The sequence below is a fragment of the Salmo salar genome, chromosome 16 (genome assembly GCF_965601325.2).
Source record: "Salmo salar chromosome 16, fSalSal1, whole genome shotgun sequence".
Lineage (NCBI taxonomy): Eukaryota > Metazoa > Chordata > Actinopteri > Salmoniformes > Salmonidae > Salmo > Salmo salar.
Genome location: NC_138306.1, coordinates 97,837,393 through 97,854,587, shown reverse-complemented (window position 1 = coordinate 97,854,587; position 17,195 = coordinate 97,837,393). Strand labels below are relative to the sequence as shown.

The following is a 17,195-nucleotide window of genomic DNA, read 5'->3' as shown; positions in this document are numbered from 1 at the left end:
GTGCTCCTAATCTCAGCTCGTTACCTGTATAAAAGACACCTGGGAGCCAGAAATCTTTCTGATTGAGAGGGGATCAAATACTTATTTCCCTCATTAAAATGCAAATCATTTTATAACATTTTTGACATGCGTTTTTCTGGATATTTTTGTTGTTATTCTGTCTCTCACTGTTCAAATAAACCTACCATTAAAATTATAGACTGATCATTTCTTTGTCAGTGGGCAAACGTACAAAATCAGCAGGGGATCAAATACTTTTTTAGTACTGTAGCAGTAGTACTCCATGACCAGAAGGTACTCCACTCGGCCCCCAGCCGTTTGGAACCAGCAGAACCCAGTAGAAGGTACTCCAGCCAGCCCCCAGCCGTCTGGAACCAGCAGAACCCAGTAGAAGGTACTCCCCTCAGCCCCCAGCCGTCTGGAACCAGCAGAACCCAGTAGAAGGTACTCCACCCAGCCCCCAGCCGTCTGGTACCAGCAGAACCCAGTAGAAGGTACTCCACCCAGCCCCCAGCCGTCTGGTACCAGCAGAACCCAGTAGAAGGTACTCCACCCAGCCCCCAGCCGTCTGGTACCAGCAGAACCCAGTAGAAGGTACTCCACTCAGCCCCCAGCCGTCTGGTACCAGCAGAACCCAGTAGAAGGTACTCCACTCAGCCCCCAGCCGTCTGGTACCAGCAGAACCCAGTAGAAGGTACTCCACTCGGCCCCCAGCCATATGGAACCAGCAGAACCCAGTAGAAGGTACTTACGTGGGGGTAGTACTCCATGACCAGAAGGTACTCCACTCGGCCCTCGGTCCCCAGCCGTTCGTCGGCAGCGATGAAGTGTGCAATGTTGTCGTGCTCCAGCAGGGGCAGACAATAAATGGAACACTCGTTCAGGAAGTTCTGCCGATTGGCTGAGCTGAACACCTTCACAGCCACCTGTCGCTCGTCCAACGAACCACAGAACACCGAGCCGTACCGGCCTCGACCTATCAGCTGACAGAGAGAAAAACAGGGAGAAGAAAGGTTGAGAAAAGACGACTGGATCTCAATTCCATTTTGGTCCGATTCTCTGAAACCGATTCTCTCTATGCTGTAGCAGCTGGGGTAGGTGTAGATGTGTAGTAGGTAGAATAGCCGTAGCAGCTGGGGTAGTTGTAGATGTGTAGTAGGTAGAATAGCCGTAGCAGCTGGGGTAGTTGTAGATGTGTAGTAGGTAGAATAGCTGGGGTAGGTGTAGATGTGTAGTAGGTAGAATAGCTGTAGCAGCTGGGGTAGTTGTAGATGTGTAGTAGGTAGAATAGCTGTAGCAGCTGGGGTAGTTGTAGATGTGTAGTATGTAGAATAGCTGTAGCAGCTGGGGTAGTTGTAGATGTGTAGTAGGTAGGATAGCTGTAGCAGCTGGGGTAGTTGTAGATGTGTAGTAGGTAGAATAGCTGTAGCAGCTGGGGTAGTTGTAGATGTGTAGTAGGTAGAATAGCTGTAGCAGCTGGGGTAGTTGTAGATGTGTAGTATGTAGAATAGCTGTAGCAGCTGGGGTAGTTGTAGATGTGTAGTAGGTAGGATAGCTGTAGCAGCTGGGGTAGTTGTAGATGTGTAGTAGGTAGAATAGCTGTAGCAGCTGGGGTAGTTGTAGATGTGTAGTAGGTAGAATAGCTGTAGCAGCTGGGGTAGTTGTAGATGTGTAGTAGGTAGAATAGCCGTAGCAGCTGGGGTAGTTGTAGATGTGTAGTAGGTAGAATAGCCGTAGCAGCTGGGGTAGTTGTAGATGTGTAGTAGGTAGAATAGCTGGGGTAGTTGTAGATGTGTAGTAGGTAGGATAGCTGTAGTAGTTGTAGATGTGTAGTAGGTAGAATAGCTGTAGCAGCTGGGGTAGTTGTAGATGTGTAGTAGGTAGAATAGCTGGGGTAGGTGTAGATGTGTAGTATGTAGAATAGCTGTAGCAGCTGGGGTAGTTGTAGATGTGTAGTAGGTAGAATAGCCGTAGCAGCTGGGGTAGTTGTAGATGTGTAGTAGGTAGAATAGCCGTAGCAGCTGGGGTAGTTGTAGATGTGTAGTAGGTAGAATAGCCGTAGCAGCTGGGGTAGTTGTAGATGTGTAGTAGGTAGAATAGCTGTAGCAGCTGGGGTAGTTGTAGATGTGTAGTAGGTAGAATAGCTGTAGCAGCTGGGGTAGTTGTAGATGTGTAGTAGGTAGAATAGCTGTAGCAGCTGGGGTAGTTGTAGAAGTGTAGTAGGTAGAATAGCTGTAGCAGCTGGGGTAGTTGTAGATGTGTAGTAGGTAGAATAGCCGTAGCAGCTGGGGTAGTTGTAGATGTGTAGTAGGTAGAATAGCTGTAGTAGTTGTAGATGTGTAGTATGTAGAATAGCCGTAGCAGCTGGGGTAGTTGTAGATGTGTAGTAGGTAGAATAGCTGTAGCAGCTGGGGTAGTTGTAGATGTGTAGTAGGTAGGATAGCTGTAGTAGTTGTAGATGTGTAGTATGTAGAATAGCCGTAGCAGCTGGGGTAGTTGTAGATGTGTAGTAGGTAGAATAGCTGTAGCAGCTGGGGTAGTTGTAGAAGTGTAGTAGGTAGAATAGCTGTAGCAGCTGGGGTAGTTGTAGATGTGTAGTAGGTAGAATAGCTGGGGTAGGTGTAGATGTGTAGTAGGTAGAATAGCTGTAGCAGCTGGGGTAGTTGTAGATGTGTAATAGGTAGAATAGCTGTAGTAGTTGTAGATGTGTAGTAGGTAGAACAGCTGTAGCAGCTGGGGTAGTTGTAGATGTGTAGTAGGTAGAATAGCTGGGGTAGGTGTAGATGTGTAGTAGGTAGAATAGCTGTAGTAGTTGTAGATGTGTAGTAGGTAGAATAGCTGTAGCAGCTGGGGTAGGTGTAGATGTGTAGTAGGTAGAATAGCCGTAGCAGTTGGGGTAGGTGTAGATGTGTAGTAGGTAGAATAGCCGTAGCAGCTGGGGTAGTTGTAGATGTGTAGTAGGTAGAATAGCTGTAGCAGCTGGGGTAGGTGTAGATGTGTAGTAGGTAGAATAGCCGTAGCAGCTGGGGTAGTTGTAGATGTGTAGTGGGTAGAATAGCCGTAGCAGCTGGGGTAGTTGTAGATGTGTAGTAGGTAGAATAGCCGTAGCAGCTGGGGTAGGTGTAGATGTGTAGTAGGTAGAATAGCTGTAGCAGCTGGGGTAGTTGTAGATGTGTAGTAGGTAGAATAGCTGTAGCAGCTGGGGTAGTTGTAGATGTGTAGTAGGTAGAATAGCTGTAGCAGATGGGGTAGTTGTAATAACTGTAATAACTGTAATAACTGTAGTAGCTGTAATAACTGTAATAACTGTAGTAGCTGTAATAACTGTAATAACTGTAATAACTGTAGCAGCTGTAATAACTGTAGTAGCTGTAATAACTGTAATAACTGTAATAACTGTAGCAGCTGTAATAACTGTAGTAGCTGTAATAACTGTAATAACTGTAAGTAGCTGTAATAACTGTAATAACTGTAATAACAGTAGTAGCTGTAATAACTGTAGTAGCTGTAATAACTGTAATAACTGTAATAACTGTAATAACTGTAGCAGCTGTAATAACTGTAATAACTGTAATAACTGTAGTAGCTGTAATAACTGTAATAACTGTAATAGCTGTAATAACTGTAGTAGCTGTAATAACTGTAATAGCTGTAAAACTGTAGTAGCTGTAATAACTGTAGTAGCTGTAATAACTGTAATAACTGTAGTAGCTGTAATAGCTGTAATAACTGTAATAGCTGTAATAGCTGTAATAACTGTGGTAGCTGTAACAGCTGAAATAACTGTAGTAGCTATAATAACTGTAATAACTGCAATAACTGTAGTAGCTGTAATAACTGTAGTAGCTGTAATAACTGTAGTAGCTGTAATAACTAATAACTAATAACTGTAGTAGTTGTAATAACTGTAATAACTGTAGTGGCTGTAATAACTGTAGCAGCTGTAATAACTGTAATAACTGTAGCAGCTGTAATAACTGTGGTAGCTGTAACAGCTGAAATAACTGTGGTAGCTGCAATAACTGTAACAGCTGTAATAACTGTAGCAGCTGTAATAACTGTAGCAGCTGTAATAACTGTAGCAGCTGTAATAACTGTAGCAGCTGTAATAACGGTAGTAGCTGTAATAACTGTAATAACTGTAGCAGCTGTAATAACTGTAGCAGCTTAATAACTGTGATAACTGTAGTAGCTGTAATAACTGTAGTAGCTATAATAACTGTAATAGCTGTAATAACTGTAGTAGCTGTAATAACTGTAGTAGCTGTAATAACTAATAACTAATAACTGTAGTAGTTGTAATAACTGTAATAACTGTAGTGGCTGTAATAACTGTAGCAGCTGTAATAACTGTAATAACTGTAGTAGTTGTAATAACTGTAATAACTGTAGTAGCTGTAATAGCTGTAATAACTGTAGTAGCTGTAATAACTGTAGTAGCTGTAATAACTGTAATAACTGTAGTAGCTGTAATAACTGTAATAGCTGTAGCAGCTGTAATAACTGTAATAACTGTAATAGCTGTAAAACTGTAGTAGCTGTAATAACTGTAGTTGCTGTAATAACTGTAGTAGCTGTAATAACTGTAATAACTGTAATAGCTGTAATAACTGTAGTAGCTGTAGCAGCTGTAATAACTGTAGTAGCTGTAATAGCTGTTATAACTGTAATAGCTGTAGTAGCTGTAATAACTGTAGTAGCTGTAATAACTGTAATAACTGTAGTAGCTGTAATAACTGTAATAACTGTAATAACTGTAGTAGCTGTAATAACTGTAGTTGCTGTAATAACTAATAACTGTAGTAGTTGTAATAACTGTAATAACTGTAGTGGCTGTAATAACTGTAGCAGCTGTAATAACAGTAGTAGCTGTAATAACTGTAATAACTGTAGCAGCTGTAATAACTGTAGTAGTTGTAAAAACTGTAATAACTGTAGCAGCTTAATAACTGTGATAACTGTAGTAGCTGTAATAACTGTAGTAGCTATAATAACTGTAATAACTGCAATAACTGTAGTAGCTGTAATAACTGTAGTAGCTGTAATAACTGTAATAACTGTAGTAGCTGTAATAACTGTAATAACTGTAGTAGCTGTAATAACTGTAGTAGCTGTAATAACTAATAACTAATAACTGTATTGGCTGTAATAACTGTATTGGCTGTAATAACAGTAGTAGCTGTAATAGCTGTAATAACTGTAGTAGCTGTAATAACTGTAGTAGCTGTAATAACTGTAATAACTGTAGTAGCTGTAATAACTGTAATAGCTGTAGTAGCTGTAATAACTGTAATAACTGTAGCAGCTGTAATAACTGTAATAACTGTAGTAGCTGTAATAGCTGTAATAACTGTAGTAGCTGTAATAGCTGTAATAGCTGTAATAGCTGTAAAACTGTAATAGCTGTAATAATTGTAGTAGCTGTAATAACTGTAATAACTGTAGTAGCTGTAATAACTGTAATAGCTGTAGTAGCTTTAATAACTGTAGTAGCTGTAATAACTGTAATAACTGTAGCAGCTGTAATAACTGTAATAACTGTAATAACTGTAATAGCTGTAATAACTGTAACAGCTGTAATAACTGTGGTAGCTGTAATAACTGTGGTAGCTGTAACAGCTGAAATAACTGTGGTAGCTGCAATAACTGTAACAGCTGTAATAACTGTAGCAGCTGTAATAACTGTAGCAGCTGTAATAACTGTAGCAGCTGTAATAACGGTAGTAGCTGTAATAACTGTAATAACTGTAGCAGCTGTAATAACTGTAGCAGCTTAATAACTGTGATAACTGTAGTAGCTGTAATAACTGTAGTAGCTGTAATAACTGTAGTAGCTGTAATAACTAATAACTAATAACTGTAGTAGTTGTAATAACTGTAATAACTGTAGTGGCTGTAATAACTGTAGCAGCTGTAATAACAGTAGTAGCTGTAATAACTGTAGTAGCTGTAATAACTGTAATAACTGTAGTAGCTGTAATAACTAATAACTGTAATAGCTGTAAAACTGTAATAACTGTAATAGCTGTAATAACTGTAGTAGCTGTAATAACTGTAATAACTGTAAAACTGTATTAGCTGTAATAATTGTAGTTGCTGTAATAACTGTAGTAGCTGTAATAACTAATAACTGTAATAACTGAAATAACTGTAGTAACTGTAGCAGCTGTAATAACTGTAATAACAGTAATAGCTGTAATAACTGTAGTAGCTGTAATAGCTGTAATAACTGTAATAGCTGTAGTAGCTGTAATAACTGTAGTAGCTGTAGTAGCTGTAATAACTGTAATAACTGTAGTAGCTGTAATAACTGTAGTAGCTGTAATAACTGTAATAACTAATAACTGTAATAACTGAAATAACTGTAGTAACTGTAGCAGCTGTAATAACTGTAATAACAGTAATAGCTGTAATAACTGTAGTAGCTGTAATAACTGTAATAACTGTAGCAGCTGTAATAACTGTAGCAGCTGTAATAACTGTAATATCTGTAATAACTGTAGTAGCTGTAATAACTGTAATAACTGTAGCAGCTGTAATAACTGTAATAACTGTAATAACGAATAACTGTAGCAGCTGTAATAACTGTAATAGCTGTAATAACTGTAATAACTGTAGTAGCTGTTATAACTGTAATAACTGTAATAGCTGTAATAACCATAATAACTGTAATAGCTAATAACTGTAGTAGCTGTAATAACTGTAATAACTGTAGTAGCTGTAATAACTGTAGTAGCTGTAATAACTGTAATAGCTGTAATAACTGTAATAACTGTAGTAGCTGTAATAGCTGTAATAACTGTAGTAGCTGTAATAACTGTAATAGCTGTAATAACTGTAATAACTGTAGTAGCTGTAATAGCTGTAATAACTGTAATAACTGTAGTAGCTGTAATAGCTGTAATAACTGTAGTAGCTGTAATAACTGTAATAACTGTAATAGCTGTAATAACTGTAGTAGCTGTTATAACTGTAATAACTGTAATAGCTGTAATAACCATAATAACTGTAATAGCTGTAATAACTGTAATAGCTGTAATAACTGTAATAACTGTAGTAGCTGTAATAACTGTAATAACTGTAGTAGCTGTAATAGCTGTAATAACTGTAGTAGCTGTAATAGCTGTAATAACTGTAGTAGGTGTAATAACTGTAATAGCTGTAATAACCATAATAACTGTAATAACTGTAATAACTGTAGTAGCTTTAATAACTGTAATAACTGTAGTAGCTGTAATAACTGTAATAACTGTAGTAGCTGTAATAGCTGTAATAACTGTAGTAGCTGTAATAACTGTAATAACTGTAATAGCTGTAATAACTGTAGTAGCTGTAATAACTGTAATAGCTGTAGTAGCTGTAGTAGTTGAAGCCGTCTGACCTCCAGCTGTTTGAGGTTATCCAGGTCCAGAGAGCTCTCAGAACCAGCTCCCTCCATCATGTTGAGGTTATGAAGGCCCTGTTTACCACCTCCTGAGAAAATACACACAGTCAGAGACACAGTCCACAGACAGACAGAGGCTTAGGGCCCGGGGATAAACAGAGGCTTAGGGCACGGGAATAAACAGAGGCTTAGGGCCCGGGAATAAACAGAGGCTTAGGGCACGGGGATAAACAGAGGCTTAGGGCCCGGGAATAAACAGAGGCTTAGGGCCCGGGAATAAACAGAGGCTTAGGGCCCGGGGATAAACAGAGGCTTAGGGCACGGGGATAAACAGAGGCTTAGGGCACGGGGATAAACAGAGGCTTAGGGCACGGGGATAAACAGAGGCTTAGGGCACGGGGATAAACAGAGGCTTAGGGCACGGGGATAAACAGAGGCTTAGGGAACGGGGATAAACAGAGGCTTAGGGCACGGGGATAAACAGAGGCTTAGGGCACGGGGATAAACAGAGGCTTAGGGCACGGGGATAAACAGAGGCTTAGGGCACGGGGATAAACAGAGGCTTAGGGCACGGGGATAAACAGAGGCTTAGGGCACGGGGATAAACAGAGGTTTAGGGCACGGGGATAAACAGAGGCTTAGGGAACAGGGATAAACAGAGGCTTAGGACACGGGGATAAACAGAGGCTTAGGGAACGGGGATAAACAGAGGCTTAGGGCACGGGGATAAACAGAGGCTTAGGGAACGGGGATAAACAACAGATAAGCATCATATTATTGTCTAGTCATCGCCATGGTTACTCACTGTGCATCATGCGGTAACCGAAGAAGGCAGCGAAGATGATGACAGCCAGGACAGAGACAACAGCCAAGGAGATGACTACGGTCTCTTCACACCGCAACTGGTGGTCTACAGCGGGACATAAACAACCTGTTAGTCTGTAACCTAGTAGTATTCTGGTGGTCTACAGCGGGACATAAACAACCTGTTAGTCTGTAACCTAGTAGTATTCTGGTGGTCTACAGCGGGACGTAAACAACCTGTTAGTCTGTAACCTAGTAGTATTCTGGTGGTCTACAGCGGGACGTAAACAACCTGTTAGTCTGTAACCTAGTAGTATTCTGGTGGTCTACAGCGGGACATAAACAACCTGTTAGTCTGTAACCTAGTAGTATTCTGGTGGTCTACAGCGGGACATAAACAACCTGTTAGTCTGTAACCTAGTAGTATTCTGGTGGTCTACAGCGGGACGTAAACAACCTGTTAGTCTGTAACCTAGTAGTATTCTGGTGGTCTACAGCGGGACGTAAACAACCTGTTAGTCTGTAACCTAGTAGTATTCTGGTGGTCTACAGCGGGACGTAAACAACCTGTTAGTCTGTAACCTAGTAGTATTCTGGTGGTCTACAGCGGGATGCTGGCCTTCCAGGCAGAGTTCCTCTGTCCAGTGTCTGTGTTCTTTTCCCCATCTTAATCTTTTCTTTTCATTGGCCAGTCTGAGATATGGCTTTTATCTTTGTAACTCTGCCTAGATCCACACAGAAATAACCCATTCTGTCTGGGTTAGGAGGAGGGGACTGAATATAATATAATACAAAATAATATAATATAAAATAATATTAGGAGGAGAGGACTGAATATATTGATTTATATGTTATATGTCATAGAGACTCACATAGCGGCTGGGCTGTAGTGGGACTGGGCTGTAGTGGGACTGGGCTGTAGTGGGACTGGGCAGGTTAGGGTCAGAGGTTAACTTACATAGCGGCTGGGCTGTAGTGGGACTGGGCTGTAGTGGGACTGGGCTGTAGTGGGACTGGGCAGGGGGGGAACGGTTAGGGTCAGAGGTTAACTTACATAGCGGCTGGGCTGTAGTGGGACTGGGCAGGGGGGGGGAACGGTTAGGGTCAGAGGTTAACTTACATAGCGGCTGGGCTGTAGTGGGACTGGGCAGGGGGGGGGGGACGGTTAGGGTCAGAGGTTAACTTACATAGCGGCTGGGCTGTAGTGGGACTGGGCAGGGGGGGGGAACGGTTAGGGTCAGAGGTTAACTTACATAGCGGCTGGGCTGTAGTGGGACTGGGCAGGGGGGGGGGACGGTTAGGGTCAGAGGTTAACTTACATAGCGGCTGGGCCATAGTGGGACTGGGCAGGGGGGGAACGGTTAGGGTCAGAGGTTAACTTACATAGCGGCTGGGCTGTAGTGGGACTGGGCAGGGGGGGGGAACGGTTAGGGTCAGAGGTTAACTTACATAGCGGCTGGGCCGTAGTGGGACTGGGCAGGGGGGGGAACGGTTAGGGTCAGAGGTTAACTTACATAGCGGCTGGGCCGTAGTGGGACTGGGCAGGTTAGGGTCAGAGGTTAACTTACATAGCGGCTGGGCTGTAGTGGGACTGGGCAGGTTAGGGTCAGAGGTTAACTTACATAGCGGCTGGGCCGTAGTGGGACTGGGCAGGGGGGGGAACGGTTAGGGTCAGAGGTTAACTTACATAGCGGCTGGGCCGTAGTGGGACTGGGCAGGTTAGGGTCAGAGGTTAACTTACATAGCGGCTGGGCTGTAGTGGGACTGGGCAGGTTAGGGTCAGAGGTTAACTTACATAGCGGCTGGGCCGTAGTGGGACTGGGCAGGTTAGGGTCAGAGGTTAACTTACATAGCGGCTGGGCCGTAGTGGGACTGGGCAGGGGAAAGTCCTCAGTGAAGTTGACGTTACACATGTCAGTACTGCAGCAGCAGAAGTGATAAGTCCCATTCTGGATCTGAGGAGGCAAGTTGGTTACCACGCAACGGTCGTCACGACACTCCTGCTGGTCGCCAAGGTGAGTCCAGCAACCTGGAGGGGACAGGAAGGAGGGAAGATGAAATGCTGGGGAGAAAGAGAGGCAGTATTTCTGGGATTCAACCGACCTTGCTGATCCAGCAGATAGATATCCACTACCAGTCAAAAATGTGGACTCTCCTACTCATTCAAGGGTTTTCTTTATTTTTACTATTTTCTACGTTGTAGAATAATAGTGAAGACATCAGAACTATGAAATAACACATATGGAATCACGTAGTAACCAAAAAAAGTGTTAAACAAATCAAAATATATTTTATATTTGAGATTCTTCAAATAGCCACCCTTTGCCTTGATGACAGCTTTGCACACTCTTGGCATTCTCTCAACCAGCTTCACCTGGAATGCTTTTCCAACAGTCTTGAAGGAGTTCCCACATATGCTGAGCACTTGTTGGCTGCTTTTCCTTCAATCTGCGGTCCAACTCATCCCAAACCATCTCAATTGAGTTGAGGTCGTGGTGATTGTGGAGGCCAGGTCATCTGATGCAGCATTCCATCACTCTCCTTCTTGGTCAAATAGCCCTTACACAGCCTGGAGGTGTGTTGGGTCATTGTCCTGTTGAAAAACAAATGATAGTCCCACTAAGCCCAAACCAGATGGGATGGCGTATCGCTACAGAATGCTGTGGGAGCCATGCTGGTTAAGTGTGCTGTGAATTCTAAATAAATCACAGACAGTGTCACCAGGAAAGCACCCCCACACCATCAAACCTCCTCCTCCATGCTTCACGGTGGGAATCAAACCTCCTCCTCCATGCTTCACGGTGGGAACCACACGTGCGGAGATCATCCGTTCACCTACTCTGCATCTCACAAAGACACGGCGGTTGGAACCAAAAATCACGAAATTGGACTCATCAGACCAAAGGACAGATTTCCACCGGTCTAATGTCCATTGCTCATGTTTCTTGGCCAAAGCAAGTCACTTCTTCTTATTGGTGTCCTTTAGTAGTGGTTTCTTTGCGGCAATTCAACAGTTAATTGAAATGCATTCCAGGTGACTACCTCATGAAGCTGGTTGAGAGAATACCAAGAGTGTGCAAAGCTGTCATCAAGGCAAAGGGTGGCTATTTGAAAAATCTAAAATCTAAAATATATTTTGATTTGTTTAACACTTTTCTGGTTACTACATGATTCCATATGTGTTATTTATTCGTTTTGATGTCTTCACTATTATTCTACAATGTAGAAAATAGAAAAAATAAAGAAAAACCCTTGAATGAGTCGGTGTTTCCAGACTTTTGACTGGTACTGAATATATATATATACACACACTGGTTCTGTATGATAATCAGAGTAGCAGCAGCGATATACAGGGTCAGTATGTATAGGGACCAGGGGACTATATACAGGGTCAGTAGATACAGTATGTATAGGGGTCAGGGGACTATATACAGGGTCAGTATGTACAGGGACCAGGGGACTATATACAGGGTGAGTATGTATAGGGGTCAGGGGACTATATACAGGGTCAGTATGTACAGGGACCAGGGGACTATATACAGGGTCAGTATGTATAGGGACCAGGGGACTATATACAGGGTCAGTAGATACAGTATGTATAGGGGTCAGGGGACTATATACAGGGTCAGTATGTATAGGGACCAGGGGACTATATACAGGGTCAGTATGTATAGGGACCAGGGGACTATATACAGGGTCAGTATGTATAGGGGTCAGGGGACTATATACAGGGTCAGTATGTATAGGGACCAGGGGACTATATACAGGGTCAGTATGTATAGGGGCCAGGGGACTATATACAGGGTCAGTATGTATAGGGACCAGGGGACTATATACAGGGTCAGTATGTATAGGGGCCAGGGGACAATATATACAGGGTCAGTATGTATAGGGGCCAGGGGACAATATATACAGGGTCAGTATGTATAGGGGCCAGGGGACTATATACAGGGTCAGTATGTATAGGGACCAGGGGACTATATACAGGGTCAGTATGTATAGGGACCAGGGGACTATATACAGGGTCAGTATGTATAGGGGCCAGGGGACTATATACAGGGTCAGTATGTATAGGGGCCAGGGGACTATATACAGGGTCAGTAGATACAGTATGTATAGGGGTCAGGGGACTATATACAGGGTCAGTATGTATAGGGGCCAGGGGACTATATACAGGGTCAGTAGATACAGTATGTATAGGGGCCAGGGGACTATATACAGGGTCAGTATGTATAGGGGCCAGGGGACTATATACAGGGTCAGTATGTATAGGGGTCAGGGGACTATATACAGGGTCAGGATGTATAGGGACCAGGGGACTATATACAGGGTCAGTATGTATAGGGGCCAGGGGACTATATACAGGGTCAGTATGTATAGGGGTCAGGGGACTATATGCAGGGTCAGTATGTATAGGGGTCAGGGGACTATATGCAGGGTCAGTATGTATAGGGACCAGGGGACTATATACAGGGTCAGTATGTATAGGGACCAGGGGACTATATACAGGGTCAGTAGATACAGTATGTATAGGGACCAGGGGACTATATACAGGGTCAGTAGATACAGTATGTATAGGGGTCAGGGGACTATATACAGGGTCAGTATGTATAGGGGCCAGGGGACTATATACAGGGTCAGTATGTATAGGGGTCAGGGGACTATATACAGGGTCAGTATGTATAGGGGCCAGGGGACTATATACAGGGTCAGTAGATACAGTATGTATAGGGACCAGGGGACTATATACAGGGTCAGTATGTATAGGGGCCAGGGGACTATATACAGGGTCAGTATGTATAGGGACCAGGGGACTATATACAGGGTCAGTATGTATAGGGGCCAGGGGACTATATACAGGGTCAGTATGTATAGGGGCCAGGGGACTATATACAGGGTCAGTATGTATAGGGGCCAGGGGACTATATACAGGGTCAGTATGTATAGGGACCAGGGGACTATATACAGGGTCAGTATGTATAGGGGTCAGGGGACTACATACAGGGTCAGTATGTATAGGGGCCAGGGGACTATATACAGGGTCAGTATGTATAGGGACCAGGGGACTATATACAGGGTCAGTATGTATAGGGACCAGGGGACTATATACAGGGTCAGTATGTATAGGGACCAGGGGACTATATACAGGGTCAGTAGATACAGTATGTATAGGGGTCAGGGGACTATATACAGGGTCAGTATGTACAGGGACCAGGGGACTATATACAGGGTCAGTATGTATAGGGGTCAGGGGACTATATACAGGGTCAGTATGTACAGGGACCAGGGGACTATATACAGGGTCAGTATGTATAGGGACCAGGGGACTATATACAGGGTCAGTAGATACAGTATGTATAGGGGTCAGGGGACTATATACAGGGTCAGTATGTATAGGGGTCAGGGGACTATATACAGGGTCAGTATGTATAGGGACCAGGGGACTATATACAGGGTCAGTATGTATAGGGACCAGGGGACTATATACAGGGTCAGTATGTATAGGGGTCAGGGGACTATATACAGGGTCAGTATGTATAGGGACCAGGGGACTATATACAGGGTCAGTATGTATAGGGGCCAGGGGACTATATACAGGGTCAGTATGTATAGGGACCAGGGGACTATATACAGGGTCAGTATGTATAGGGGCCAGGGGACAATATATACAGGGTCAGTATGTATAGGGGCCAGGGGACAATATATACAGGGTCAGTATGTATAGGGGACAGGGGACTATATACAGGGTCAGTATGTATAGGGACCAGGGGACTATATACAGGGTCAGTATGTATAGGGACCAGGGGACTATATACAGGGTCAGTATGTATAGGGGCCAGGGGACTATATACAGGGTCAGTATGTATAGGGGCCAGGGGACTATATACAGGGTCAGTAGATACAGTATGTATAGGGGTCAGGGGACTATATACAGGGTCAGTATGTATAGGGGCCAGGGGACTATATACAGGGTCAGTAGATACAGTATGTATAGGGGCCAGGGGACTATATACAGGGTCAGTATGTATAGGGGCCAGGGGACTATATACAGGGTCAGTATGTATAGGGGTCAGGGGACTATATACAGGGTCAGTATGTATAGGGGTCAGGGGACTATATACAGGGTCAGGATGTATAGGGACCAGGGGACTATATACAGGGTCAGTATGTATAGGGGCCAGGGGACTATATACAGGGTCAGTATGTATAGGGGTCAGGGGACTATATACAGGGTCAGTATGTATAGGGACCAGGGGACTATATACAGGGTCAGTAGATACAGTATGTATAGGGACCAGGGGACTATATACAGGGTCAGTAGATACAGTATGTATAGGGGTCAGGGGACTATATACAGGGTCAGTATGTATAGGGGCCAGGGGACTATATACAGGGTCAGTATGTATAGGGGTCAGGGGACTATATACAGGGTCAGTATGTATAGGGGCCAGGGGACTATATACAGGGTCAGTAGATACAGTATGTATAGGGACCAGGGGACTATATACAGGGTCAGTATGTATAGGGGCCAGGGGACTATATACAGGGTCAGTATGTATAGGGACCAGGGGACTATATACAGGGTCAGTATGTATAGGGGCCAGGGGACTATATACAGGGTCAGTATGTATAGGGGCCAGGGGACTATATACAGGGTCAGTATGTATAGGGGCCAGGGGACTATATACAGGGTCAGTATGTATAGGGACCAGGGGACTATATACAGGGTCAGTATGTATAGGGGTCAGGGGACTACATACAGGGTCAGTATGTATAGGGGCCAGGGGACTATATACAGGGTCAGTATGTATAGGGACCAGGGGACTATATACAGGGTCAGTATGTATAGGGACCAGGGGACTATATACAGGGTCAGTATGTATAGGGACCAGGGGACTATATACAGGGTCAGTATGTATAGGGACCAGGGGACTATATACAGGGTCAGTATGTATAGGGGCCAGGGGACTATATACAGGGTCAGTATGTATAGGGGCCAGGGGACTATATACAGGGTCAGTATGTATAGGGACCAGGGGACTATATACAGGGTCAGTATGTATAGGGACCAGGGGACTATATACAGGGTCAGTATGTATAGGGGCCAGGGGACTATATACAGGGTCAGTATGTATAGGGGCCAAGGGACTATATACAGGGTCAGTAGATACAGTATGTATAGGGGTCAGGGGACTATATACAGGGTCAGTATGTATAGGGGCCAGGGGACTATATACAGGGTCAGTAGATACAGTATGTATAGGGGCCAGGGGACTATATACAGGGTCAGTATGTATAGGGGCCAGGGGACTATATACAGGGTCAGTAGATACAGTATGTATAGGGGCCAGGGGACTATATACAGGGTCAGTATGTATAGGGGCCAGGGGACTATATACAGGGTCAGTATGTATAGGGACCAGGGGACTATATACAGGGTCAGGATGTATAGGGACCAGGGGACTATATACAGGGTCAGTATGTATAGGGACCAGGGGACTATATACAGGGTCAGTAGATACAGTATGTATAGGGACCAGGGGACTATATACAGGGTCAGTAGATACAGTATGTATAGGGGTCAGGGGACTATATACAGGGTCAGTATGTATAGGGACCAGGGGACTATATACAGGGTCAGTATGTATAGGGGTCAGGGGACTATATACAGGGTCAGTATGTATAGGGGCCAGGGGACTATATACAGGGTCAGTATGTATAGGGACCAGGGGACTATATACAGGGTCAGTATGTATAGGGACCAGGGGACTATATACAGGGTCAGTATGTATAGGGGCCAGGGGACTATATACAGGGTCAGTATGTATAGGGGCCAGGGGACTATATACAGGGTCAGTAGATACAGTATGTATAGGGGTCAGGGGACTATATACAGGGTCAGTATGTATAGGGGCCAGGGGACTATATACAGGGTAGGTAGATACAGTATGTATAGGGGCCAGGGGACTATATACAGGGTCAGTATGTATAGGGGCCAGGGGACTATATACAGGGTCAGTATGTATAGGGGTCAGGGGACTATATGCAGGGTCAGTATGTATAGGGACCAGGGGACTATATACAGGGTCAGTATGTATAGGGACCAGGGGACTATATACAGGGTCAGTAGATACAGTATGTATAGGGACCAGGGGACTATATACAGGGTCAGTAGATACAGTATGTATAGGGGTCAGGGGACTATATACAGGGTCAGTATGTATAGGGGCCAGGGGACTATATACAGGGTCAGTATGTATAGGGGTCAGGGGACTATATACAGGGTCAGTATGTATAGGGGCCAGGGGACTATATACAGGGTCAGTAGATACAGTATGTATAGGGACCAGGGGACTATATACAGGGTCAGTATGTATAGGGGCCAGGGGACTATATACAGGGTCAGTATGTATAGGGGCCAGGGGACTATATACAGGGTCAGTATGTATAGGGGCCAGGGGACTATATACAGGGTCAGTATGTATAGGGGCCAGGGGACTATATACAGGGTCAGTATGTATAGGGACCAGGGGACTATATACAGGGTCAGTATGTATAGGGGTCAGGGGACTACATACAGGGTCAGTATGTACAGGGATCAGGGGACTATATACAGGGTCAGTATGTATAGGGACCAGGGGACTATATACAGGGTCAGTATGTATAGGGACCAGGGGACTATATACAGGGTCAGTATGTATAGGGACCAGGGGACTATATACAGGGTCAGTATGTATAGGGACCAGGGGACTATATACAGGGTCAGTATGTATAGGGACCAGGGGACTATATACAGGGTCAGTATGTATAGGGACCAGGGGACTATATACAGGGTCAGTATGTATAGGGGCCAGGGGACTATATACAGGGTCAGTATGTATAGGGGCCAGGGGACTATATACAGGGTCAGTATGTATAGGGGCCAGGGGACTATATACAGGGTCAGTATGTATAGGGACCAGGGGACTATATACAGGGTCAGTATGTATAGGGGCCAGGGGACTAT

General features: G+C 44.2%; 1 protein-coding gene across 1 annotated transcript in view; it reads right to left on the bottom strand.

Moving 5' to 3' along the window:
• The window catches only part of LOC106591870 (bone morphogenetic protein receptor type-2), an 80,374-nt gene that overhangs the window by 25,346 nt on the left and 37,833 nt on the right, over nt 1–17,195 (bottom strand). The window contains exons 3-6 of the mRNA XM_082963230.1: nt 10,038–10,217; nt 8,190–8,294; nt 7,382–7,473; nt 753–983 (exon numbers count right to left, since the gene is read on the bottom strand). Coding sequence (XP_082819356.1) covers nt 753–983; nt 7,382–7,473; nt 8,190–8,294; nt 10,038–10,217 — 608 coding nt within the window. The remainder of the gene's footprint in view (nt 1–752; nt 984–7,381; nt 7,474–8,189; nt 8,295–10,037; nt 10,218–17,195) is intronic.